The 27969-nt window shown below is 37.5% G+C and overlaps 3 protein-coding genes and 1 long non-coding RNA gene across 4 annotated transcripts in view; 3 read left to right on the top strand and 1 right to left on the bottom strand.

The window, feature by feature from the left end:
- Window positions 1–7279, top strand: part of LOC105454360 (bifunctional heparan sulfate N-deacetylase/N-sulfotransferase) — a 107309-nt gene extending 100030 nt beyond the window's left edge. Inside the window, exons 6-13 of the mRNA XM_011696925.1 lie at window positions 2903–3246; window positions 3754–4042; window positions 4537–4665; window positions 4928–5110; window positions 5196–5416; window positions 5506–5784; window positions 6042–6339; window positions 6426–7279. Coding sequence (XP_011695227.1) covers window positions 2903–3246; window positions 3754–4042; window positions 4537–4665; window positions 4928–5110; window positions 5196–5416; window positions 5506–5784; window positions 6042–6339; window positions 6426–6536 — 1854 coding nt within the window. The 3' untranslated portion in view covers window positions 6537–7279. The remainder of the gene's footprint in view (window positions 1–2902; window positions 3247–3753; window positions 4043–4536; window positions 4666–4927; window positions 5111–5195; window positions 5417–5505; window positions 5785–6041; window positions 6340–6425) is intronic.
- Window positions 7280–9832: 2553 nt separating this feature from the next.
- On the bottom strand, window positions 9833–13285 carry LOC105454359 (ammonium transporter 1 member 3-like). The gene is made up of 3 exons (XM_011696924.1): window positions 12478–13285; window positions 11076–11883; window positions 9833–10798 (listed from the first exon to the last, which is right to left on the bottom strand). The coding sequence occupies exons 1-3, from the start codon at window positions 13186–13188 to the stop codon at window positions 10302–10304; spliced, it is 2016 nt and encodes a 671-aa protein (XP_011695226.1). The 5' UTR covers window positions 13189–13285; the 3' UTR covers window positions 9833–10301.
- A 2063-nt stretch (window positions 13286–15348) lies between these two features.
- Window positions 15349–27969, top strand: part of LOC105454358 (calcium uniporter protein, mitochondrial) — a 56852-nt gene continuing 44231 nt past the window's right edge. Inside the window, exon 1 of the mRNA XM_011696923.1 lies at window positions 15349–15659. Within this exon, the coding sequence (XP_011695225.1) occupies window positions 15555–15659 (105 nt within the window). The 5' untranslated portion in view covers window positions 15349–15554. The remainder of the gene's footprint in view (window positions 15660–27969) is intronic.
- LOC105454356 lies at window positions 19799–23287 on the top strand. Its single transcript, XR_974989.1, has 3 exons — window positions 19799–20808; window positions 20879–21076; window positions 22950–23287. It is a non-coding gene; the product is annotated as an uncharacterized LOC105454356 (long non-coding RNA).

Here is a 27969-nt window from a genome sequence, read left to right as displayed (position 1 = left end):
TTATTTCATCCGAGAGGTGCCTCATTCATCTCTGTTACATCTGCTAAATATCGGATTTTATATGATCTCGTCATGAACCTCTCCATTGTACTCTCAACGATAATTAATTTTGCATTAATAGAAACCGCGAATATGTACGCAACATTCTCATTCACCTCTCCCTGCATTTTTCTCTTCTGTCGTTTCTCTCGTCCTAGCGATTCTTCCTGCTCTGCCAGCGACGGCGCCGGAAAACGAAAACAAATGTGGAATTTCCGCGATACGGCCCGTGGCCACGTACACGCGGCGACGGGAGGAAGGGAAAAAGAAGGAAAGAAAGAGGAAAGAACGAAGGCGGACGGGTGAGAGAGAGAGAGAGAGAGAGAAGAAAAAGAGGAAATGTAGAAAAGGATCCGCAGTTGGTGGAGGTAAACTGAAACAATTCGTAAAGCCGTCCCGGCCGGCGTTTACATTCGTGCAGGAATTCGCAACTGCAAGATTCCCGACGTTACGGACGTGAATAAGAGAGACGGAGAAAGAGCGGTGGGACAACGGTGATACGCGAAAAACGCGAGGACCCGCAGACGCCTGAAAGGAGGCGCCGAATTGCACATGATATAAAGGAAACGGCGTTCATCGGACGGGCACACGCGAGATATCGTTTGATGTAACGAAGAGCGCGAATACACGCGCTGTATTGTCGATGTTTTGCCTGTTCCATTCCGGCGCGCGACGTTTTTCCATCCAGCCGTGAACGCATATCTCACACTCGACCGTTTTGTCTCTGTACCAGCGTGACAGAGCTTATGAGATATGCGAGGGGTTTTTTGTTAACTTTTCCTGTCCCTTGTAGTACCAATTGACAGCGCATCTAGTTTATTTCGCGTATGCCAATACGCGACTAACTTTTAAAAATAAATAAAATATATTGCAAATTCTTTTTTTATATTTACATATTTAGAATATATATATATATATATATATATATATATCTGTCTTTCTTTCTCTCTCTCTCTCTCTTTAATATAATTATTCTTTATTTTTTAATATATGTTTTAACGAATTAATTTTTTTATACCATTCAAATATATTCTGAACTTTTTGTTTTTAAAATTATCGTAGCGTTAAATTATTCTCGATTTAATGTTTAACAATAAATGCAATTAATTTTTATTTTTAAAATTAAAGTCCGATTTATATGGAAAATAATTTATCGCAATGATACTGAGGTAATTTCTACAGTATTAACTCATTGTAAGAATTAAAATTCGAAATATTTTTCAGTGATATAGAAAAATTAATTTATTGATCTAAAAATGCATTGAAATAAAGGATGATTTTATATTGAAAAATGAAAAAAAAAATAATTCCATTTTATCACTTTTTTATGTCCTTAAACAGGAAACTTTAGATCTTACTATACATACAATCAGACACGAACGATACCGAATTCTTTCTTTAATTGGGCGATGAATTTTGTCTATAAATAGCTCATAAATAAGACGAGCTCGAAAAAAACACTTCGAAATCCCGCGGTGATTCCCACGACTCGTTATATTCGAAACACGTTCCACGTTCATGATGAATGAAAAATATCTCGACGGCCTTTTGCTCATCTCTGGTCGTGTCGTCGGTGCCGTTGGCGCCGTTTGATCTATTCGAAGGGAAGGGTAGGACCAACCCCCGAAACGAAATAAATTGGTGGTTCCAATGGCAGCAAATGAAGCGCGTCGCTCAGTCGCTCATTAATCGAATGAGCCCACGGCTGATTGGCTCCTGATTTAATCACCTGGCTACCTGTGCGATATCCGCGTATCTATCTCGACGCCCACCCTCTCGCGCGGACAGGATTATCCGTGAGATTATTATTGTTGTTTACTGCTAACAAGCCCGGTTCATGGCCGAAGCTGCGGAGTTGCCGGAGAGTTTCCGTCGAACAATGCAATTAACACGTCGGACGTGGCCGATTACTCGCGGTACTCTACCGTGCCCCATTGAAAGAAAAATAACGATGCTCGTTAACGCACGATGATTAGGCCGGCTAACTAGTGTGCGTTCGCGCATATATAGAGTGACCCGAAACCCGGTGCACGTCCGCGTTGAAAACTGAAACGCCGACTAAGATCAACGACCGTTCCGATGTGAAAACGTGAATAGAAGAAATTAGATCGAATAGAGCTTATTCGACACTCATTTATATATGCGTGATTAGAATAGTTATTTACGATGCAGCACAAAGCTATAGAGGTGTGCGAATAGTTCGAATTCGAAACGAATCGAATCACAGTGGATTCGGTTCGAGTTCGTTTTCGAATCTGTAACACTCGAAAACGAATAGTTCAAGAATTTTGAATCAATAATAGATCGATTTTGAATCGATCATGTATTTTATTTGCTTCATTTATATCTCCCGCGCGACCAAATTTTTTTTATCTAATAAATAAATATTTTTGACGTATGTAATGTATCCATATAGATTGATAAAATATTCGAAAGCATTCTATCTATTCTTGTATGCACATATTTTCTAGTTCAAAATGTCACATAAGATCACGATTCTTCGTAATGAGATGTAAATCGAAAATAGGTCTTCAGTTTGTTTAAATCATTTCGTAAAATAATGTAAATCATAAATTTTGATATTTATTACATTTAAATTGACATGTAGTGTATATCTGGGAAAATTTGATTCAGATTCGATTCGATTCGACGTGAAAATTTTAGATTCTATTCGATTTCGAATATGTTATCAAAAATTCAGTTCGATTTGTCCATGTAAATGCTTGATTTGCACACCTCTACACGGAGCACACAATTCTGAGTCACAAGTTGTACATGTTACGCACAACGCGATGAAAATAGATTTATTAATTTTCAGATTTGAAAAAGAAGCTTTGATTTATAAAATGTATTCATTTCACAGGATCACGGCAGGTATGACGGAATTCAAAGAGTTCTCTTCGGCGGTGGCCTACGATTTTGGCTACACAAATTGCTGCTGCTGGACTCGTTATCCTACCTGTCGCACGGTCAATTGAGTCTCAGCTTAAATCGCATGATCCTGGTGGACGTCGACGATATATTCGTCGGCGAGAAAGGTACCAGACTGAGAAAGGATGACGTAATGGCGTTGCTAGCCACTCAACAGAGAATTCAAGCTCTGGTGCCGGGGTTCAAATTTAATTTGGGGTTTTCCGGGAAATATTTTCATCACGGGACAGCGGAGGAGAATTTGGGGGACGACATGCTTCTAGAGAACGTAGACAGGTACGATTAATCCGAAAATTAATCTCGTGATAAGTTCGATGAATATTGCATTACGTTGAGAGAGATGCGCATATATCTAAAGTATATATTATATAGGTATATTAATCAACAAAATATTATGTTTATTGTATCACGAATCAAAATTTTGTATAGCTTTAAGGGTAATTTAATTAATTAGAACTATAGCGACTACTACAATTATGTAATTTATTATTATGAAACACATATATAGATATGCATAATATAAACTAAATTTACGGTCACGTCGACATTGTGATATAGCTTTTATCGTATAACGTCACGCAACAGTTTGTTATAATACTGCCATAATCGCCTGCGACAAAACGTTGTAATGCCTTACTCATTACGGCCGCAGGTTAATTGCTGTCGACATTAAGCTAAAAAAAAAGTACGAAAGATATTTCCGCGTGCTTTGAGAGGCCGTTCTCTTGTGGGTGTGTATTCTTGTTACGATCTTGAAATTTTACAAATTTTTTTTTTTCATAGATTTACGTGGTTTTCCCACATGTGGAATCATCAACAACCGCACCTTTACGAGAATGTAACTCATCTACAATTGGACATGGCACTGAACAAGCAGTTCGCAAAGGACCACGGTATACCGACCGGAAGCGGATACAGCGTAAGTCCGCATCACTCCGGCGTTTACCCGGTCCACGAAGGCCTCTACGAGGCGTGGAAGCGGGTGTGGAACATCAAGGTCACGAGCACCGAAGAATATCCGCATCTGAGGCCGGCTCGTTTGAGACGCGGCTTCATTCACCGTAACATAATGGTACGAAGTCACACGAATTCGGTCACAGTCATTGAATATTTTTCGTAGACGAGCATTGCCGATACAGGATATAATGTATGAGTTGCATGCAAACGCTTATTGAAAATAATGTACCGTATCGACCGTGCGTTTCGGACGAATATTAGCTTATAGGTACCGCAGCTTTCGAAATACGAAATTCTCGATTTTATTGCACGCTAATTTACATGAATATTAAACACGTAATCGGTCGTAAAATTTTATTAATAATTAATTTGTTATTTGTTTGTCATTGAATATGCGGTTGCATTATTTTACCGGATGCGATATGTAACTTGAGTCTAAATTTTGTACAAAAAATTCAATTTTTATTACCAAAATAAATATTTTGTATGTATATATATGTATTTTTTTTTATTTTATATTTTACTAAATTCTCTGAAGTATATACAAATCATAAATTTAATAATACACATATTGCTGGATATAAAAACGCCCCTTCTGTATACTTCAAGGTCCTACCGAGGCAAACATGTGGCCTTTTTACTCACACGATTTTTATCGAGAGGTATCCGGGTGGAAGGGAAAAGCTGGACGAGTCGATACAGGGCGGGGAACTTTTCCAAACGATCGTATATAATCCGGTGAGTAAATCAGCCGTTACACGAAATCAGACTTGTTCAATCTTTCGTATTATAGGTAATTTACTTTTAATAGCTGTTTATCTATAATAAATTCACAATTTCCGTTATTATACATATATATAATCATTTCTGACTTGATATATCTTTATATATTTATTAGATCTTTAATCACATCGATTAAAATATGTATATACATAAAATACATTTTATAATAATATGTGCAAATGGTTAAACAATTTTAATCGTGCAACGCTTCTTCCAGATAAATATTTTTATGACGCATATGTCGAATTATGGAAACGATCGGCTGGCGTTGTATACTTTCGAGTCAGTTATAAAATTCATTCAGTGTTGGACAAATTTGAGGCTATCTAGTGCGCCGCCGCTTCAGCTTGGAGAACGTTACTTTCAGTTGTACCCCGAGGAGGCCGATCCAGTTTGGGGAGTGAGTGGATTGGATACTCGATAACTTTGACTGTAATTCTGTAACATTATTGAGCTACCTTAAACTCAATATCTTTTCTTTACAGAATCCATGCGACGATCAGAGGCATCAGAAGATTTGGTCTCGTAATAAAACTTGCGATCAGCTACCACGGTTTCTAGTAATCGGACCTCAAAAAACCGGTACCACGGCATTGTACACATTCCTGTCCATTCATCCAGCAATAAGCAGTAACTTACCAAGTCCCGACACCTTTGAAGAGATACAGTTTTTCAACGGAAAGAATTATTACAAAGGTCTTGATTGGTAAGTAATCAGTCGGGAATATTAACTTTATATTTATTGTTATAACATATATGAAGCAAAGCAATACACGACTCGCATTACTTTTTCAGGTACATGAGCTTCTTTCCAGCATCAAAAAACGAGAGTTCTCGATATCTCTTTGAAAAATCCGCCACTTATTTCGACGGAGAATTAGTGCCGCGAAGAGCTCATGCACTTCTGCCAAGAGCCAAGCTAATCACCATATTGCTATCTCCTGCTAGACGTGCTTATTCATGGTACCAGCATACCAGAGTACACGGAGATCCGGTAGCGAACAATTACTCCTTCCACGCGGTCATCACGGCGAGTGATTCGGCACCGAAATCCCTACGGGACCTTAGAAATAGGTACATAATTGAACATGAATGATTATCTAAGACGTATTCACTTAATAATGTATGAATAGACGCTATTAGATGAATACGTAACAATAAAAATTAATGAATAGATATGTAACAATCAAAAATTAATTAGTAGATGAAAATGCTAAAATTATAAAACTATATCTTCCTATAATTTTATACATGATTGAATTAACATAACATGCAACATGTATTTTAATTAATTGTCATATGTTTCAAGACGGTATTGCATTCGATTGCAGGTGTTTAAATCCTGGAAAGTACGCCCAACATTTAGAGAGATGGTTATCGTTCTATTTGCCGCAACAGTTGCACATTATCGACGGCGAACAGTTACGACAAAACCCCGTGGAAACGCTGCACGAGCTGCAACGGTTTCTAAAAATAACGCCCGCTTTCAATTATTCCTCGCACCTGAGGTACGATCCGAAAAAGGGTTTCTTCTGTCAAGTAACTAACGAAGACCGCACTAAATGTCTCGGTAAAAGTAAAGGTCGCCAGTACCCACCGATGGAAGACAGATCGTACAAATTATTGCAGGTAAAGTTCTCGAAGTAAACTGTCTTTTCAAGACAGCTCTATAAGACAATCGTGTCTGTTTGTATAACACTGTATCTCTTTTGCAGAGATATTATTTGTCCCATAACACGGCCCTAGTGAAATTATTAAAGCGGCTTGGATCCAGAACGATACCGCAATGGCTGAAGGAGGACCTTACCGACACTGTGATGACCTAGCAAACGCCAATCGCATGAAACTTTAATGTTTCCCGGCTGCTCGCTTCCGCTGTCAGCGAGATACGTCGCTTGCTAATGGAAGACTTGTAAAGTAATAATTGTACATTCAAAAGAACTCCACTGGATTTCACATCTTTAAAGGAAGGACCATGCCTGGCCTATCCCAGTGGACTGGCCTAATGTAATTGGAGACCCTGCAAAAGCTAGTCACATAAGCGGCTTTACGAAGTCCCAGTTGTAATTGTCGATTATTGTTAAGGCTAATAATACTAGTTTTATATTATTATCCTCTCCTTATTTTATTATTATTAATATTAATTACTATTAATATTAATTGCTATTGTATTATTATTATCATTATCATCGTTACCGCGTCGTAGAAATCAGGGATATTAATCGCTCACTCGTGCCATTGTCCAGCAATTCGTAATTAGGCACTTTCTTACTTTCCCATGCATAAGTTGGGCAAAATGAAAGCCGATCAATACATATGAATTGAAAATTATGCAAAAGAAAGATATATCTTTACAAAAAAGATGACCTGTTTTTATAAATTTTATGACGTAAGAACAGATTTCGTATATCAAAGAAGATATGTCCATGGTAGTAGAAATTTATAAAATAATATCTAGTGAGGATAAATGAATTTTTGCTATCAACGCGATACGCGTGTTGTAACGAATGATATGATTGAAGAGTACTCTTTTTGGCAAAATGCAATATTTTGAACAATTAAAATTCCATTTTCTCTTAATACCAGACTGTCCAAATCAATGTTGTTTTGAGAAATGTGTATTCTTCATGCTTAAGAATTATTGACAAATTGTTGTGCTGAATTTTTGAGTCAGACAATTTATCAATCATTCTTGCACTATTCATCGGATCGTCCATGCGAGCGTGAGATTTTGGGATTTTGAGAGCTTTTCTCTTGAGCCCACCATTTTCGGAGATACAGTGTATATTAATTCTCGTTACATATTTAAGATCGATGACACGATGACAAGAAATCTATGTATATTTTGACAATACTATTCTTGGTATCCGCGGTGGAAAGGCCAACAAAAGATGTGTGATCGCGTCCGTTTGTACATTGATGTAACGTATTATTTTGGTGTTAATATAGGTGTATTAAAAAAGGTGTAAAAAAAAGATGGAATGAAAAACTTAAAACGGACAGTTCAGATGACGTATTCCAACATGAGTTTGGAAGTTCGCCGATCTCAGATGCGTTGACGAACATACATCCATTTGCAATAATTACTATCAAAGAGTTATGTGATTATTGGATCGATAAATAATTATTTGGCTCACTAAGCAAAATACCCGCTGATAAGTTGTACGAAATGCATATGAAAAACATTTGAGATTTATTATAATTATCGCGTATTGCATACATTACCCTTATAGAAATTTAATACTGGGAGATAAAGATAATTATTTATTTTGAGTATCAAAAACACACTGCTTTTAATACTTTACTAAAATAAGTAATTTATATTATAATAATATTTATAATAATATATTATAATAAATTACATAATATTTATTAATATAATAAAAATAAGTTTTACATTACTTATTTTTATTATTATTAAATTAGCCAGTATTAAGTTAGATTTCTGTAAGGGATGATACATTGTGGATTTGAAATGTAAAAAATAGCAATAGGATCTTATCTTTCAGCGGGTAAGAGTCCAAATAAAATTATACAATAATTTCTTGAGATTATTTTTCATATTTTTTAATTTTAACACATATTCAGAGTCTACATTCATGTAACTGCTTGCTTGGAAATGATATTAATATCATCAGTATTTACTTTACTGTACTTCAAAAGAATATTGAATCGACCTAAGGAGATTTTGTTGGTCAAGAGAGCAATGGGATCTGATTATTGTATACGTATATTTTTTTTATTTATTTGTCACACTTATACGTACGTATATATAATATCATCTCCAATAATGTGAACTACATGTACAAATATTTTTAATAATACTAATTGTATCTGTGACCATATCTAATTGTACACATTGTAATGAATTCATGGGATTTTCAAAATCTCATGGCAGGTATCTGCATATAATATCTGCTTGCCGCACTTTCTACATAGAAAAGTGTACGAAAATATCGTGTGTATGGCCCGTTAGGAAGAAATCCAAAACGAGCAATGTAAAATCAGGAGAGAATTTTTTTTATTTACAGTTTATACACTATATCAATTGTCTCGCATTACGAATACTTCTCTGATGCCATTGGATGTTACATATGAATCATGTTATATCTAGACAGAACCTTTTGTTATGTTTGTACGATTTGTTTTCATTTTTATACTGCCGTTAAAACTATGCCATTTGTAATGTTTAACAAATCATGTACAAAGTTTATTGTTAGTATTATAATGGTAGTTTCTAATGATAACGATAATATCAACTGATTGATCTGTTTCGTCGAATCGTGCCATTTTACCAATACTGTATATATAATTATGATTATAATGTACCAATCGCGACATCGGATTTTTAGAGTCAATATCCTTAATTTCGTTCAGTATGGCGGTAGCAACAAATGTCCGGATTGCTACTACCTGACAATAACCTGACGGCAGACAGAAGTGAGTAATAAACCCCGCGGAATTTATCAGAGCAAGATTATCGTCGAACGTGTAAGCATAATTAATCTAGCATTACCTCATCACTGATCTTTGTTTTCCACTGATTTTTATTCTATCTTTTTATTTTACATTTTTTTATAATTACTTTTTTTGTATTTGCACAAATTATTAAAGACATATTAGTTAAAAATCAAAATTATGTTTAGGCTCATATGATAACAATAAACAATATTAAAAAATATTTAAAAAAGGACTAACGTGTCTAGTAATAATAATAATAATGAAAATATAAAGCAATACGATTACGTAGTACAACAGCAATGTTTGAATACTATCGAGTTTTCATATTTGAATTAAAAATTATTTTCTGTTATTTTGTATATCGGCTACATTCATTATCAGTGATGGCGTACTGCTAATTTCTACCAAATTTTGCGGGTGCATCCGTTTGTGTATAAAACGCACAGAAGTGGCAAGCATTCTGTAAATATTCTGTTCCAATATATAGACTGCCCAGGAAAAGACAATGCCATCGTTGTGCGAATAAACGAAACCGCGCGTAGGATGTGTGTACGACACTTCAATTATTTAACTTATGACTATTCTAATGTAAAATACTGTAATAATTGTACGAATAGTCTGTAAGTTCTAATAAAAGAAGCACCAAAAATCCTACACTGGATTGTTTTGTAAAACGATGATATATTGAAGTGATACTATGCAGTGTATAATACATTTTTTCTAGTAACACATATTTTGAATTATATCTTTCTTAATTTTAATTTTATACATATTTTATTTTACGATTCTCTTTTATACGGTACACTCAATTATCTTTGTTCTTATCCGGTACATTTGTTATGTCTTGCTATTTTCATCAACATTTTGGAACTAAAACAATTTTAGAACGATTACGTTAAAATGATTTAGAACAATGCAATAATAATAATAATAATAATTCAGCTTGTTTCCTTTCAAAGCTGTACAATCTACAGTTTATATCCTTAATTGTTCCAGTTCCAAGAAATTGATGTAGCTTCTTTGATAACTTCGCTGTTTTTCGACATTTCATTATCTCCTACGCATTTGAATCAAATCTCTTGGCAGAGCGCTTACCATATATTTGCGCTGTAAATCAATGAGTCATTGTTTTATTGCACTATCTCTTGGATAGATTCGTTCAAGTCTGGTGTCTTCGCAAAGACAGTGTCGTCGTCGCACGAATCACTGGATGAAGAATCCAGGCGTTTCGGTCCCAACACAACTTTCAAATCCTCCTTGATAAATTCGTGATGTAAATTCATCAACTTCATGGTTCTTCGAAGCTGATAATTTGATTCGCTCAAATTCCTTCGATCAACAGACACGTTAAAATTTTCCATCGAGATTGGATTTTTGTCCCCAGCATTACATTCGTCAGTACTGAGCTGAATGCTATTTTTATCGACTTCAAATTCTTTCGAAATCTCCTCATCTATTTCTTCGATAGGATCCAAAGCATATTTTATCTCCCTTCTAAGAAATTTTTTCCTTTCAATTTCCGAAAGATCCTTGTCAATTGATTCACCGGTACCACCTTGATCCTCTGTCAACACCGGGGTACTCCCAGATAAAGTATGCACTTGTCTCGCTTTCTTTACTCTCGCTCCTGTAAATACATTATTTCTGTTACTAGAGAGATTGCAAACGATTTTATCTTTATATATATTTCAAAGTCGGGAATGCCTAAGAATGAATTCTTTAATTATATGCTCATCAACTATTGAAATAATTAACGAAAAGTATTATTGAGAAATGCAGTAGTCTCGAGTAAAAAACGCGCGAATATTCTTGAACGATAAATTGATACCGATTGTAAAATACCGATAGAGAATCAATATAGATAGCAAAGTACGAGTATTTTGCATTTTATAAATTTTACCGACCCGGCGCTTGAATCTTCATGACGTTATCTTCAATTTTGACATTCGCGTCCGATTTGTTCGTGACGGTAGGCCTCCCTTCTTCAAGCTTATCTATCTCTTCTTGATACTTTCGAAATCTGGAACTAACGCTTGGATAATGTTCCTTGGATTCCGTGCTGGAGGTCGAGCCCGGTTGCAGGTAAAGGCAACCCTTGCCAGGAGAGAAGAGCCTTTGCAGGAACGATCTTGATGGGCCTCTGTCGACGGCAGCGTTGGCCCGCGCATGATTCAGACATTCCGATCTATTGCGGAGTATCCCGCAGCACTCAAGCATACTGAAGATCAGCAGCATTGCTACGCCAACTAGGATCAGCAATGCAGCCAAGCAGATTAATTGCCAGGAGAAGCTCAATAATATCGTCACGATATCCTCGTCGATACGCGCGACGCAGATGGGGGCGAGGACACTCCCGAGAATCGCGCAAACGAGATGTACGGCCACGACGTTGCAGTAATCCTCCAGGGCGCTGCGGAATATCCGCGTGGAGACGAGGTGGAACACGATGCCTGCCAGGCAACCCAGCGCGATAGCTATTTGCGGCGAGTAATCGTTCGGCGCGGCTGACACCGTCACCACGCCGGCGATCGTTCCCTGAATGCATCTCATTAGCGCCCAATGATCGAAGGTCTCACGGCCGAGGACGAAGTGCAGAGCCGCGATTATCAATGTGCACGAGGACGCGGCCAGCAAATTGTTGACGTACGCGTGCGATGAGTCCCGTGCGAGCATTCGGTACTTGCCGCGCTCGTGCGTACTCGTGCATAAACTCTGCAAACGTATCGAACGTTATACGTAATTGATTAGCAATTCATGGTTTCTGCAGGGAAATAACAGTTTTGCAAAAATATTTAAAATTTAAGCTGGATACAGCTATTTAAAAATAATTTTGTTATGGACCATCAAACTAATTGTGTGAGGAAATTATGTAGATAAACGCTCAAGTATGATGACTAATGCTGCAAAAATTTTGACATCCAGTAATCAACTTGAGTGTCGCAAACATAATTATTTGGTCCACAACAAAATTATTTTCAGATCTGTACATAGTTAAATTTTTAGATACTTCAGTAAAACCGTTCTTTTGTGTATGGAAAACACACTTCGATATCTACCTAATTACATTACGAAGAAATCTTAAATTTATTGAAGTTTATCGACTTAAAATCAGATTTCAGACTCCGCATAATACTTTCTATTTACGTCAGTCAGTTTTTGTAATGGCAGAGAAGCTTGCGACCTTTTCAGATTTTTTCCCAAGCTCGACGATTGACAGTTAATTTTAAATTAAGTAAAAAACGAAATATTTCTTGTTCTATCAATTCGACTTTTGGAAGTTGCGTTCAATCGAAGTAAGATATTTACTTGAAGCCCGGCGAAGATCAGCAGTAAACCCCCGAAAACGGTCCCGGCGGAGCCGGGGGTGATACTCGCGTCATCCAAGTCTCTCAATTTGAACATTCTTCTGCCGAGAACGAGGCATCCGATCAGGCCGGCAAATCCTCCGACGATGTGAATTATCCCCGCGCCAGCTTCGTCCTTGAAGGCCACCGTTCTTCCGCCTAATTCGTTCTCCGCCATCCACCCCATCCACGCCCAGTGGATGAGCAACGGTTGGATTAGGCCTGACAAGAGGATACCCACCAGCAGGTATCCCGCCGGGTGCATCCTGCCCGCGACGGCGGTGGTGCAAATCGCCGACGCGATCGTCACCGCCTGCCACCCCACGATCGCCTCGTTCTTGTCGATCGCGGGATCGCCGATCCAGTGGCCCGCGCCGATCAGACCAACGACGTCGCCGTTGAAGGCGACGAGGAAACCCGTCAGGAAGTACATGACAGTGACGCAACACAGATCGATCGCGTTCTGAAGGAGTATCAGATTGACGTTGTTGACCGGCACGCTGCCGACCTGGACGAGGACGAAGCCGATGCGCAGCAGGACCGTCAGGACGAGGCGAGCTAGCGAGTTCCATTGGAGGTGCGCGGTGGAGGCAGTGGTATGGTTGCCGAACACGCGAAGCTGAATGTCATCGTAATAGTTTTCGTAAAAGTAATCTCTATTAATGAACGACATTCTCTCTTCTCTTGGAGTCGGGTATCTCTTCTAAGCGGCGTCACGTTATCATATCGTCATTTGCCGTGATTGAGATTCGGTTCAAGATTCGATACATTTTGGGCGCGGGGGTGACGTTCTGCTGGGGTTGGAGTAACTGACTGCAGTTTGATTGCCTATTGTTTTATCGAATTGACTTTATCGATTGACTTACATAGTTCGATTATTCTATGTTTTTTTGAGTCAAAAATCATTAAGATAATATTTAATTTTATTAAGAAAATCGGTAGTTAATCTTAGTATTAAAATACAGTTATTATTATACAAAGTACACAAAGTATTATTAACGTATTATATCAACAACAGAATTTATATACCATATTATTAAAATATTCATATGGACGCGGCTCCTGAGTCCTGATCACTCAATCAAAAATTCCGCGTTGACAGTGACGATATATATAATATCAGTGGTAGAAATTAGAACCTTATCTATCTGTTACCATGAAATGAAAATTTAAGTGACGTGTTGACGACAAAATTTTGCATCTCATTATGTGCTTAATTAATGAGTAAAAATATGACTTGTCTCGAACTTATCAAATTTATAAAAATGGGTCAAAAGTAAGTTATCTTTGAATTTTATATGTAAAAAACATATTTTTCACTCTTTTCAACAGTTGTCAAAGCGCCCAACAAAATTAATTTAAATGAATTCAAAAATTGCAATTCATTTTAATTTATCCGAGTTTGCGTTTCAGAATCCAGAGATGCATTCATGTCTCTATTATATTATTTTTGGATTTAAATAAATTAAAATATGGAATAATATCACTATAATCACCATGTTGAATTCGGATGTATTCATGGATTCAAATGGATTCGAAAAAGCGCCAATTCGGAAATGTCGAAATAAATTCATTTCTATTCATTTTAAATCATTTTCGTTTGCTGGGCGTGTATTTCCTACATGCCTGAATAGATTTAATTTTGTATCTTTTATGAATGATTGATTGTCGGAGGAAGGGAGGGGAAATGATTAGTTTCTGCCCATTTTTATAAGTGTTTTAAACCGATTTTATTGTTGTATTTTATTCAAATTCTGTTTATTTAATTACAAATGGCAAGAAATTTCAATATGTTATTTCTTGCATGCTTATATGATGTTACGGTATAATATAACTAATATGACAACTAGTTATAGAAGCCTTAATTTCCCGTGAATTGGAAAACAGATAAGAAAAGACTCGAAAATTGGTTTACGAAGAGGCTGATATGCCGCGAAGAAACTTATATACCTCCATTCGCCGAATTAAACTGCAATTAAAGTGCAAATCTGATTTCGAAGTCAAAATCTTGCTAAAAATTGGATAAGAATTGCCTCGAAGGCAGTAAATATTCGTATTTCTTAGAATATCTTAAAATAACGAGAAGAGATAATCTTTATGTCCATTTCTATCAATGTATAAATTAACTTTAATCTCACAATCAGTTTAACTTACTCTTTATCTTAAGATAAGGAGTTAAACCGAGATTAAAGTTAATCTACATTGGTAGAAATGGGCCTTATGTCTGTTTCTATCAATGTAGATTAACTTTAATTCTCGGTTTAACTTATTTTGTATCTTTTTCCAGTTGTAAAAATTAGAAAAAGATAAACAGTGAATTAGCAGAAATAAAGTTTAGCAATCCGTTTCTAAACCTTTAGAAGCAGCTGACTTCAGTCTTGACACAATCCATTGCGTAATTGTGAGGAACAATTTCACGCGAATCAGGGCACCGTATAGTGGTGCATGTTTCTGCTTTTTCTGCAAAAACTCTAAATATTGTTTCTGACAGTTTTCTGTTTTCTTTTTTTCAAATATCTAAAGAAGGAAGATGCAGAGAATTCTCAATCGACGCGCCGATTGGAAACTCGCGCATGTATATGCACGTGCGGCGTGTGTGCGCGGCAAACGGAACACGTTGATTCCGAAAGTAACGCTTGCACGGACGACGTCTCCGTGGGCCGTATCTATAAGGAACGAGCTTCAGCCGAGTTCCAAACGTGCCGCGGAACGGCAGCGTCGACGCCGCTCAGCCAATAGCGCGGCGAGCGCGGCGCGGCGCGCATGTCACGTCGCCGGGCCGCCGCGCGCCGCAAGGTCGGGGTTTCAGGTCCGCGCGCGCGATGCCGCCCGTCCGCCGCGGACGGTAGTCGTTCGTAGCCGGTTCGCTGAAAGCCGCGCGACGCGGGTGGTAGGCGGGTGGCGTTTGTTGTCCCGTGGGTCGACTCGTGCGCGCGAGGGAGGTCCAAGAGAGCGAGGAACGGCGGGCGACACCGCGCGTGCTGCTCGTGGAACGTCGTCGGTACGGTGCGTCCGGGTTCTTCGACAGGCGGCGACGAAATGGCAGCGGTATCGTGTCGGGCGATATTCGTCGTGAGGTGGTGCGAGATGAGCCGCGTGCTGACCGCCACGTCCTACCTGGCCGCGACGAGGAGGTACCGAAAGGTGAGAGAATGCAGCGGTTGACAGCGTACAGAACCACACCTGCGTGGCGCGCTGCTCCTGCGGGTAGCCCTTCGGCGATTTCGCTCAACGGAAACTTTTTTTTCTTTCCCCTCCCCGTTTCTTTCGGAGTATACATTCGGAGCGTATACAGGAGGGGGAGATCTTTACGACAGGAGGATCCGGTTATCTCAGAGCCGACGTGCGGATCGGTTTTATTTTGACAACACGAGTGGATTAGGTCAAACTGATATTGCCGGGCTCGGGTATCCACCCCCCGTCCTACTCGCGGTCGTGATAGCCGCGATAACACGTTACGAGGTCCCCGAGATCCTGCTTCTCCCACTCTCTCTCGCTCCATACGCAAAACGTAACGCTGGCTCTCCGGTCCGAATCCCTCCTTCGCACCGCGCTCGCGTGTGCGACCGTTCGCCGGGGTCTTTATCGCACGCGCGTCTCCCGGAGGCGCACGCGATACCTTTGGCGGCACCGCACAGCATCGCATCTCTCTATCTCGACTGGCGAATGGCTGCAGGAGAGCCTGTAATGTTAATAAAATCGGTATTCGTAAAAAGAGATGAAGTGATTTAAATGGAACTAAGCGTTTCTAACAATGTTTTAAATTTAAAAAAAAATTGTTTTTCTATGTAGAAACCATATTCAATCTTTCTGCCTTTCTTTCGGAAATTATGTAGTTGCTACTCAGATTGGATGTATATCCATATTAGATTGGATTTGAATAGTTAAATTGTAATTATAATTTCAGTATGCGATATTGAATATACGCACACGTCACTCGGGCTCCCCTAATTGCCAATGGCCTTATTAAGCATTAATTGTAATTTGTCGTAGACAATCGAATTGATAATTTCAATAATATAAAAAGTGAGATACGATTGTTATTTAATTACTCGCCGTTGACACGCGCGCGTGATCGCTTCGAATAATTTGATAATTGCGAAGCGGTAACGCGAATAAACAAGCATTTTTCTCGTAGAATTAACATAATATAATGATCATAAGTACCAAGAAAAGTTGGAATTTATTTCTAATCATGACGTCATATCTACTAAGAAGAAATCTATTATCTATAATTCCATAAATACTATGTACATACCTACATTCTTCTGACGAATGTTTCTGAAAGAATTGTTATTTAATTTTCAATTCGAAAGACTCATTAATTCAAATTGCGAATGTGCGTATCATTTACGAACGTGGGAACGAGAGTAAAAGAATAATTTACTTTTCACCATTCGATGAAAAATTGGAGCAGATTTAAAAAACTGTTTCTAGATATTTGCATAATATCATGTCCATAAATATTAAGCGGACGATTCGTTTTCATGCATTTGCAACATAAAGGAATAAATGAGTTGGCTAGTGCTTTCCTAGTCACCACGAGAAATATGCGGATATAACTTATGCGAATTGTGCTAATAAAATGTTATCATACTCTTCTAGCCGTTCTATTTACCGCCACGCAAACGTGTGGTTATGAGATAACAAGCATCACGCATCCCGATGCATATGCGTCCACTCTCGCCTTTCTCACAGATCACATCTGCAATATGTCAGCATTAATTAACGTAATGCTTAATAATTATATTATAATTATAATGCTGAAATGAGGCCAAATATTTTTGCATTTCCACGCATACACCTCATTATTCTAATATTTTAATATATTTTAATATAGGTGTGTATATATATATATATATATATACACATATATATATTTGATAAATACATTTAGTTTAGGTCATTTATATTATTTTGATTTTAACGTAACGTTAATATAGGTATTCCCGTTTTTATTTTATATAATTATGAAGTACGTATTTATAAAACGTATATTAAACGTCAATAATATATTTACAATTAATTTATTAAAGGGTTTCTTGCAACAGTAGTCCAATTCATTTATAAAAATGGAGAAAATAAATTGGAAAATTCATCATTTTAACTTGTTATAAAATGTGGGTTAGCTCTCTGCAGCAAACCCTTCAATTATAATATAATTCCCAAGATATTCCGTAGCACAAAGACTTATTTAATTTGTATTAGAAGTAATTCTTGTTATTTCGAAATGGGAAAATGATCAGAATGAAGATGATGAGAGAAGTAGAATAATAATAAGAATTATTATCTAAATATCTTCATTTCTGTATATTTTAAAATTTAATGGATGCCAACTTTATGTTAAAACACACACACACACACACACACAACAAATCCAGCCTGCTAAATCAACGTTTGTACAGTTACGTTATATTTAGCACGCTGTCAATCGATTTTTAACATTCTTTCCAGCTTAAAATAGACCGCCTTCGCAAACTGCTATCAAGCAAAGTGCAAAAAGTACGATGTCCCAAGTAAATGAACAGCTTTGTGCTGCAATTAAGTAAAATGGAAAATTAATCGTGTGAAAACGAAGCTGCAAGATGAATTGTTAAATAGTCATCGGGACAAAAAAGTATCAAACGTACATAGCGGAGTGCTGCAATGTTTGTTTTCGTGCTGAATGTGTAATCCAACGATTTTTTTCAGCTTCTCTTTCGCAGAGAGCTGGTATACAACGGAAATTCAATTTCTGATCGCTCTGTGAGCTTTGATGTAGAAACATCCAATTAATAGAATGCTCGCGGTGAACAATACACGCTTATTCCCGATGTATAGGCATTGCAATTTCGATAGACCGAGAGAGCGCGTATCGATGGATGCAAAAGCGAACCGTCTGTGTTCAAGATGCGCCAAACGCGGTCTCGAGACTCCCGAGTTCATCCTCCCGTGTCTCGTCGCCGCGGGAAGAGAAACATTTTCCGCGCGAAAAAATACAAATACCGCCTATGCTCGTAAATCAAATAGCGTCGCGCTTTAACACCGACCATCGTGCTAATATTTCATCCGACTAATAGCAATGCTTTGCTGCTCTGTCCGTTTCCTACGTGCGCGCGGATTAAAGTGCACAGAGAGAAACTCGCGGTGCCACAGTTCAAACGGATGAGAAGACGGGGGAAGGGGGAAAAAAATGTAGGTCAAACTGCGCTACTCTAAACTAGACGACGATGACGTGGGTGTGGATACAGCTTTGGTTTAAGTGTGATAATTAGTATGTAGCTCGCGGTATGTTTTTTCGACAGGCCCGCTCTGTCATCGTTTAGAAATGTACGCAGTTACTATTGCGAGCGACGATAGTTTTGTATATTCTAGAATGAATCGGAATCTTCTCCGAGACATCGATTGAACATACAGAAATAGAATCGCAGCGGTAATTGTATTAATAATAATTGCATTAATTTTATATGAAATTTAAAATAACGCGACGTGAAAATTGAATTAAGAATTTATGCAAAATAATGAAAAACGTAGAACGCACACGCCGTATATAACTGTTGTGAGGCTTTTTTTATGCTTGACTTGACGTAGTCGAAAATAAAATGAGATAAAAAGTGGAATGCAATTAAAATATTTACTGAAAAATACGTGGATCCTCAAATATACCGTATTCCGTCGCGCGTAAATTAAAAATGTGTTGTGTAACTCGTGTTATCTGACTCGAGTCTGTCTGTGTCGGCGATCTGGCTAGAATCCAGAATTCTGCGAATGATATACGCCATAACTCTGGGGAATCTCAGTGTAGAAGTACAAAGGTGTACTTCACGAGTGCTTATATACGTCAATAAACGCGCCTTTCTCATGTCTCTAAGTTAAATGTCAAAGGAGATAAACCTAGTCTCGCGAGCCTCCCGTCGTCGTCTTCTCGGCATTTATAAATATTCAGTGCGTTCTTCAGGTCGTCACACCGAAAATATACCGCGTTCCTGAGACTTATTTTGACCTCGAAAACGTTTCCAGTCGCTCCTCGTCGATGGACGATCTTGTATAAGAAGCGATATCTTATAGGATAGCAAAATAAAATCGAGAGGTTGACTTTTTTTTAGGCGGAGCAGGGAGCTTTGCATGTGTGGACGTGATTTTTATTCGGTGTTCCTTATATCATTATACCAAAAATATAACTTACGTCATCGCTCGACTACTCGAGAACATTCACATCGACGAATTCGGTCTCGTAGGGACCGAAACCTATTTACTGTTTTTAAATTATGAGTCTAAAAGTCTAAACTCGTAATTCGATATAATCTAAGGTGAAAGCCTTAATATGTATTTAAACATGAATCTTTTTTCCTTTTTCAATTTTGATCAAGAAGACAAATTGTATAATTAATAATGCAACAGAGAGGATCGTAAAAAAGTTTCTTATATCTTTTCTTTTACACTTGTTTTTAATACCTGTTTCCCGCCGGTGTTAAAGCACCATAAATTTACGTCAAGTTTTGAAGAGAGCCGTTCAGTATCGCGCAATCCTATTTAAGTACGTCAGCGTCAACTTTCACCGTTGAACGACGTCGTGTAAATTCAGCGATGTGTAAAATGCAAGTTTGCAAGAAATGAGCACTGGATGATGTATCGTTTCAATGACTCATCAATCACGATGCGCGCGCGTTACGTCATTACGCTACGTACGATTGCGGCGTTTTTTTCTTTTTCAAGGAGCTGATCCTGGTCGGTATTCCATTGAGCCGGTCGCGGATTCTCGTTAACCTCCTTACACGTCATCTGACATTTCACAACGATCGCATACGTAACTATGCCGTTCTTCCGAGGGACGAATTCCGACATGTCCTTACAATTCGTTTCGCGCAGAGAAAAATAGACGAAACACGACAAACCGAGACCCGCTAATTGATAGCTCTCGTAAAAGTTTGCGACCTGATTACTTCGAACTCTTCGAAGAGCCCGAGTCAATTTATTCTCCAATTCGATTAAAAAAAAAAAAAACAAAGTTTTATTCATCTCGGCTCTCTTGGATTGCGATGCATGCGACTCGATGAAATTGCCACCGGGCCAATCATCGGCATTTTTGCAGACAATGTCGGGCAATGTTCGATGTGACAATCGTAGCGAGAGAAGCGCGAGGCAACTTTGGCCAATCGATTTTCCGTTCGCCTATTCGCGTCACCGCATGATGCATGCGCCTCGACCCACAACAGCTGATCCGCGTGAATTTGTTGACTCATCATCTTAGGTGACAGACCTGTTCGAAGGGACGTGACGAAGCCGTCATACGCTATGTCATCGACGTTCGTAGGTAAATGTTGGCACTTACCGTCGTTCCATTTATCGAAACGGCTTGATTTTTCCACGAATTGCATTTATAGAATTTCTAGAGCGTGTACGTGTGCGACATGCGAAGTATAAATCCTGGAAACTCGTGCGACAATTACCGTTTATATCGGATCGTAGTCTTTATATGTGTCTTTGATCTTTTCCCGGAAGAAATATGATGAACAATTGTGCAAGCTGTTCGCAATACACGAAATTGCCTGTGAAATTGTTAATTGACTGGGGTCAACAAGGTAATTAACTAATCTAATTAATTAAAGTCAATTAAGTGTGAATAGAACGAACGGAATAGAAATAACGATTATACCGACGCTAATACAATACAATACGGAGAGAATTTTATTTTAAAATTTATCCTGAAAATCATGTTAATCGTAGAACAATTTTATATGATTTTCATTTTATTTTTTAGTATATATTATAACAAATTTATTGTAGTGTACAATAAAATTTGTCGAAATACTATGTTGTCCCCCATGATTAACATGATTTTCAGGGTAAATTTTAAAAGGAAATTTTCTCCGTGAACGAATGTGCGAGGTAGCATCAAATATTTGCAATAGATTTCCTGTAAATCAATTTGTAAATTAAATCAGCATAAACATTTCAACAATTTTAATGTAAATGTGATTAATAGAATGTTCTAAATTAATTATTAATGACGTACTCTCTCAGCGAATGAATTTTCAGTTAACACTGGAATATTGGCGACGTAGCTTTCCATACCGTTGACCCTTTTAGTGCGGGAATAATTCCATTTCAGTTTTTAAAATTCATACAGTGCACGGTTGCGCTCCGTTTGTGGAGGAGAATTACCGATCCGTCACAAATGTATCTACAGTGATCCCGAATTCATTTTCAATAACATGAATCTGAAAAATTGTACGCGTATTTCAGCGATACTGCAATTTTACTGCGAAATTGTTACTTTGATTTTTTTTCCTAGATTAATCGCATCTGCAAATATCGAAAAATTTCTATTAGAGCCCAAGCGCAAGGATTAATTACTCCTTTCGACGAAATATTATAGAATAAATACGAGCACGAAGATTAACTGGTTTCTGAGGGGGCAAAATAAATACGATATTTTTATAACCGGAACCGATTTATTAGCTGAACCCTTTTTCTTTTAAACTTACGGAAACTTTCCGTCGAGTTCCATTAACCTACTAGAATTACTAGATGATTCGGCGAAAACTCGTACGACCTTTCGGACCGCAGAGAGTCCAGGTTTTTACCCATAACATTTTCAAGTCTGAAACATCCGACCGAGTTCGTTGCATATTTAAAAGTTAGATTGGGAGCAGAAGGAGAAAAATTTATGGAAGAATTTGAAATGTCTTTTCTCGACAATTCTTAACATTTTCTTCGATCATTAGTAATTTTTTATTAGACTGTCAATTCGATTATTTTCATGCTTATCCATTATATGCCAGATCTTACCTTAGATATATTACGTCTCACTCCGGAATAGCAATAACGATTTTTATGAAGATAGAGTAGGCCATAAAATCCGCCTAAGAGTTATCAAGTTCGTGTATACTGAGAGATTATATGCCTATCTTGAAACGGAAACGATCAGTCTTGCAACTAAAATATTGAATATTCCCTACTTTGTATTATATATAATTTTAAAGTTAACTTATATTAAACGAAGAGAGAGAGAGAGAGAGAGGGATCACAGATATTAATAATTAATTTTTTATGTTTTTATATTTCGTTGGCGACACTTTTTATTATTATTATTATGCACTGTCGAATATGTATATTGATCTCTATTCTATTCCCGCGATAAATTTCACAAGCACATAATTCTGTTGTAATGAAAAGTCGACAATACAGCGTGTCACTTTCCTGTACTGTTTTTTTGTTAAAGTTTCGCAGTAGAGTGCATGCGTAATAGTACTTTGTTGGTCTTCGTGCCCACGATTTATTTAAGTCACTCCGCACTGTCGCACATCTCCCCCGCATTTTACACTTTTCACAAACTTCCATTCAAGCAGTATCTCATCCGTGGATTCCATTCACTGACACATTGGAATGCTCGAAATAAATGCTATTATTGTGGGCTAACCACACAACGGATAAATGTCATTTATCTTGCAGAAGCTGTATCAAAGACTGAACTGTAGGACTTTTCTGTTTTCGTTGTATCTTATGGCAGCGGACAGTTTTCGTAAGGGAACCGGACCTCGGAATATTTTATAACATTGCAGCCCGGCAAGTGAAGAATGCGAAAGTACGCATTCCTCGGCAACCTTTTTCCAGATAATTTGCCAAATAAGTCTTCGACCTTTCAATATTTCAAGCATGATTGCTTCTACATTATTCTAGGGGGAAAAGAATTTCTGTATGTGCTCAATTTTGCTGAAGTCTTATGTATTATATATCAAGCGTAACTCAATTTAGTCGCATAAAAAATACATACGCGATTTTTCTCTGAATTTCTGAATTTCTTTTATTTGTTACAATCTCAAACTGTGAATTGGACCAATGTTTGGAGCTGATTTTCACTAAATAAAAATGGTAGATCTAATTTAAACAAAATCTTATAATAATGGGTCAAATTTAAGCAAAATAGAAATTAATTTAAGAGAAAATGCAAGCGAAAAGAATTATAAAATATTTTAGTATGCCATGAGAAATACATGAACTGTAGCTGTAGAGTTATGTTTCGATAATGTTAAAACTCGAGACGAACTAAAATAGAACATGCCTCATTTGTCGGTCGTCATTACGACACACGCATGGCTTACTAATCCAGCTTTAATTGCGACGTCTTGTTTACCCGGCTTTGTGCTGCGACATTAGCGAACAATGTCTTGTTTAACTGACAAAGCCCATTGGCAAATATCGCTCGCGTTACTTTCGAGAGTCTTTGACATATAAAAATATTAAATTTAACTTCGTCGTCGTCAAAAGTCAAAAAAATGTAATTATATTTAATCTGATTAGTTGCGGTTAATGTAAATATAGTACATTGAATTAAAGTGACGCTTAATAGGTATTTACAAATCTCTATCTTACGAAGGGTCTAATTAAAATATCTCGCTCATTTGACTTTTTATTTTTTGCTGATCTAATTGTTTTAATGAGCATTGTTACTTTCTACCAGGTCGGATTGTACGCAGCTGGGATAAGAGCGAATTTAAATAAGTACCATCAGACGGGGGAACTGGAAAAGCTTTGCTCCATTTTGTCAATAAATATTGAAAGTTACGCCGTAAGAGAAAGAGAGATGCACTTCGTGGTATTTGCATCGCGAAAACGAAATCCCGAAAAGGTTTCCGATACTCCGAACACGAAGTAGCCGATTAAAGTAGTCGTTCGCAACGTTCAATTTAATTAAATTCTGACTTTGTCGTTTATTGCGTGAAATTTCTTATTTACTTAACTGCAGTTAGATTGACTTGCTTGATTCAATCAAACGGTAATTAAAGTTGCTCGAACAATGTTTGAAGCTACGTTGTGGGAAGCTATATGGGATCATTAATCTTCTACAATTATTCTCGCATTTCGTAAATTTAATCACTTAGCGACTGCCAAGGGGAGGAGGGAGTAATATATAAATACCATCGTAAATTCCACTGTCAATGACTCTGTCGATTGGCGGTTCTAATATAATTTATTCCACCGCGATGTTCAAATTCAATACAGTCCCAGTTTAATTTAGTACAATCCTAGTTTATAAATTCTGCAAATTAGTCGTAAATGATTAATCAGACTGCCAACTGTCGAGATAAAACATGACATGTGCAGCAACTATCATTAGAACATTGTTGCTACAACTGCAAGTTCAACAATGCCGCTCATTGGCTATACGAGTCACTAATAGCCCCTAGGTATTGACGCGAAATGGTAGACGCGCGTTTTATTAACTGAAAAATGCCGGGCGCAGCTATTGTGCACAAGTTGCCGGTCCCACCATTTATAGATTGGTATGACCGTTATGGAATTATCCAAGAGGTTCCGGACTGCGGAGGCTGCGGCAGGCGGGCGCCATGAGCATCGATCTGCTCCGCTGCGCTCTCTCTGCGTCCCAGCCGACTCCGCAGCAAGGGCAATCCTGTTGTTATCCTTGTACTCTTGTAAGCGAGCACCCGGCATTATTCTCGCGCACCGTAAGAAAACAATGAGCAGTGCCGAAATGCCAATAATCGTGTGCATAGGAGTTAAGCGCGCGGGGTTAAACGTTTTACTGGGAGCTTTCATTTGTACCTCCGATAATCGGTAGGTCGATACCTATTACATATATCATTGATTTACCAGGCGCGCATGAAACCGGCGTTTGCGATAATTACGCGCAATATCTCGCTGCGAATTCTGAGACGCTATACAGACAACCGCGGGGTTGAAAGCAACCGCAGTAATTTCCGAGATTGACGCCGCGCTCTCTACGAGATACATTCTCCCCCGTTGCGTAATTGAAATTTTAAGTCCGCTGTGTAGTCGGAGATCGTGCATCGTGTAGTGCAAGACCGCGGATTTGCCTGCGACGTCGGTTTTATATCCGGCGGAAGTGTGCAACGTACTACGCAATAATTAAATTAATATTCGACTGCACAAAGAGAAAACGACTGTGTTCGATAAACGAATTTCGTTTTTTGACAGTAATGCACGTTAAAGCAATTATAAGAATTTTGCCGAAGTTAGCTCGTTCGCTACTGAATAACTTTTCGTTTCAAAGCAACTGTGCAAGCGAAACTGTTTACATAGTTTTGTCTCTGTTTGTTTTCTGTAACAAGATTACCTTACCGTAATGGTCGGTAGCGTCAAAAGTTGCTTATTTTATGTATAGATAATAAGTCGACAGGAATGAAAAAGGAAATTAAGCATGCATGAAAGCTTTACGATTAAAATTGCTTCTTTATAATATTTCTCACATAATATGATTATAATCGAATGCAGGAATTATTTCGGTACCGCTACCGTTGTGTACTACTTGTGTAATAGTTGTTTTAACACGCATAACGCGGTCGTCCTTTTGGAATAAACAGAGTGAATTTCGCGTGTGTTAATTCATTCGTCGTTAACCTACGTCACATAACTGTTACAGAGTATTTACAAGACAGTTTCAAATTATTATACTTGCAGTTATACGTGACTTACAATTAACCCAAGTGTAGAAAGTAATTTCTCCTCAGTGTTAAACAACATATTAAGAAAATTACGATGTCTTTCGTACTATGGCGAACTCGTTATCTTCATACACATATCTGCATTTAATCGGAGATTGTAAAATAAATATTATTTGCTGCAAAAGTTAACAACCATTAAATGCAAATAGATGAGAGCAATATCATCCTCTTTAATTTAGTCCCACGGCGATAAATTCGTTAAACAGTAAAAACTGGCAAAGAATAAATTTTACACTGTTTTTTTTTTTTTTTTCCGGAAAAATAACTCTAAACGTATACGAGATGTGATAAAAAAATACGGTGAATGTTGAAATAAAAAGAAACTTATTACATTAAAAAACAAATTACAATTAGTTCCCTTCAAAATACTTCCCCTCGCTTTTAGTACACTTATCCTACCGTTCTTGTCACTTGCGTAAGTAGTACTGGAACTTGTCTTTCATAAGTGTCTTTAATTGCACTCGTGGATGCCTCGACATTTTGAATTGATTCAAAACGTTTACAGTGAACTCTGAATATAAAGGCATATTAGAACGTTTAAGAAACGAAGAAAAAGACCTGAGAAATGGGTAAAACGATTTCATCCTCCTTCAAGACAGCGCTCCGTGTGACACATCGCTTCTGATACAACAATTTCTGTTAAATAAAAGCATTACGGTGTGTCCTCATTTACTATAATCACCGGATTTGGCACTGTGCGACTTTTGGCTTTTCCCCAAAATCAAAATAACCATGAAAAGTAAACGTTTTGAATTAATTCAAGACATTGGGGGAGCCATGACAGCGCAACTAAAGGCACTTATGAAAGAAACTTCCAGTACTGCTTTAACAAGTGGCAAAAACGATGGGATAAGTGTTTGAAGCGAGGGGAAGTATTTTGAAGGGGACTAATTGTCATTTGTTTTTTAATGTAATAAGTTTCTCTTTTTTTTTTCAACAACATTTGTTGTATTTTTTTATCACTCCTCGTATATGCATATAATATAATAAATATCATTTTTATCGTTTTTTATTTATAATTATACTTATTAAGAAGTTTTGATGAATTACAAATCTAAATCATATTATCTAGAAATTATTTAAAAGTTTGGGATAATAAATAGCAGTAAAAAGATTAAAATGCGATTACTCTTATCTGTCAAGAAGTTTATAAACCGTTTTAAAGTTTATATATAAACTGGAGGGAGAATTCATATTGCAATGTCACTTAAGAGCTAATAACGTTCAGAAAACGTGACCAAAATACCATTTAAATTTTTGCGAATATTCGACGTTATAGCATTACATCAGTCGAATTTATAATCTTGTTTAAATGAAAACTGTCATTTTCACCAATATACATATAATCAGAGAGTTTTATTGACGTAATAAAAATTTGGCCAGGTTAATATTCTCGCGCAATGAATCAAGAAATGATCAAAACGTTAAAAGTAAAATACATAACGATAAAAATGAAATATGAGTATTGAAATACTTATATTATGGTAAAGATATATTTTCTTCGAATGAGTATCTTTGCTTAATAACATTGCGCATTGTTTGACGAGCATCTCGCTTAATGACATTTTGCATTGAGAAGATAAACACAGTTCGATCTACTTGTGACTAATAATAAATGGAAGACAAACGACAGTTACAATGGAAGCTGATAATTCTGCAATATTGAAAGCTATTATTCGTCGAGACCCAACCGTACACCGGTGGAGTGCTGGGCTGACCTAATTTGTAGCTGACCGCGAATAACAATTACTGACAAATACTGGAAATTCGCGCTTCTCGCTGATGTGTGTCTCATTGGCACAGCGGAGGCACCGCATCGATTTTTCGATGAGGGATTCAATTTCTTCGACAGGCACTGGCAAAGTGTTTGTCCAAACAATATTACGATCAAAGGAAACTGCGGACGAGGATAATAATCGAATTGCGCAACATTTGAGGAGCGCCTCGCTCTCTTAATAGAGATTCCAAATTTCCCGACAACTTGTATG

This window comes from Wasmannia auropunctata, unplaced genomic scaffold, assembly GCF_000956235.1.
Source record: "Wasmannia auropunctata unplaced genomic scaffold, wasmannia.A_1.0 LD335986.1, whole genome shotgun sequence".
NCBI lineage: Eukaryota > Metazoa > Arthropoda > Insecta > Hymenoptera > Formicidae > Wasmannia > Wasmannia auropunctata.
Note: the sequence above shows the minus strand (reverse complement) of the source record. Positions and strands in the feature narration are given on the sequence as shown.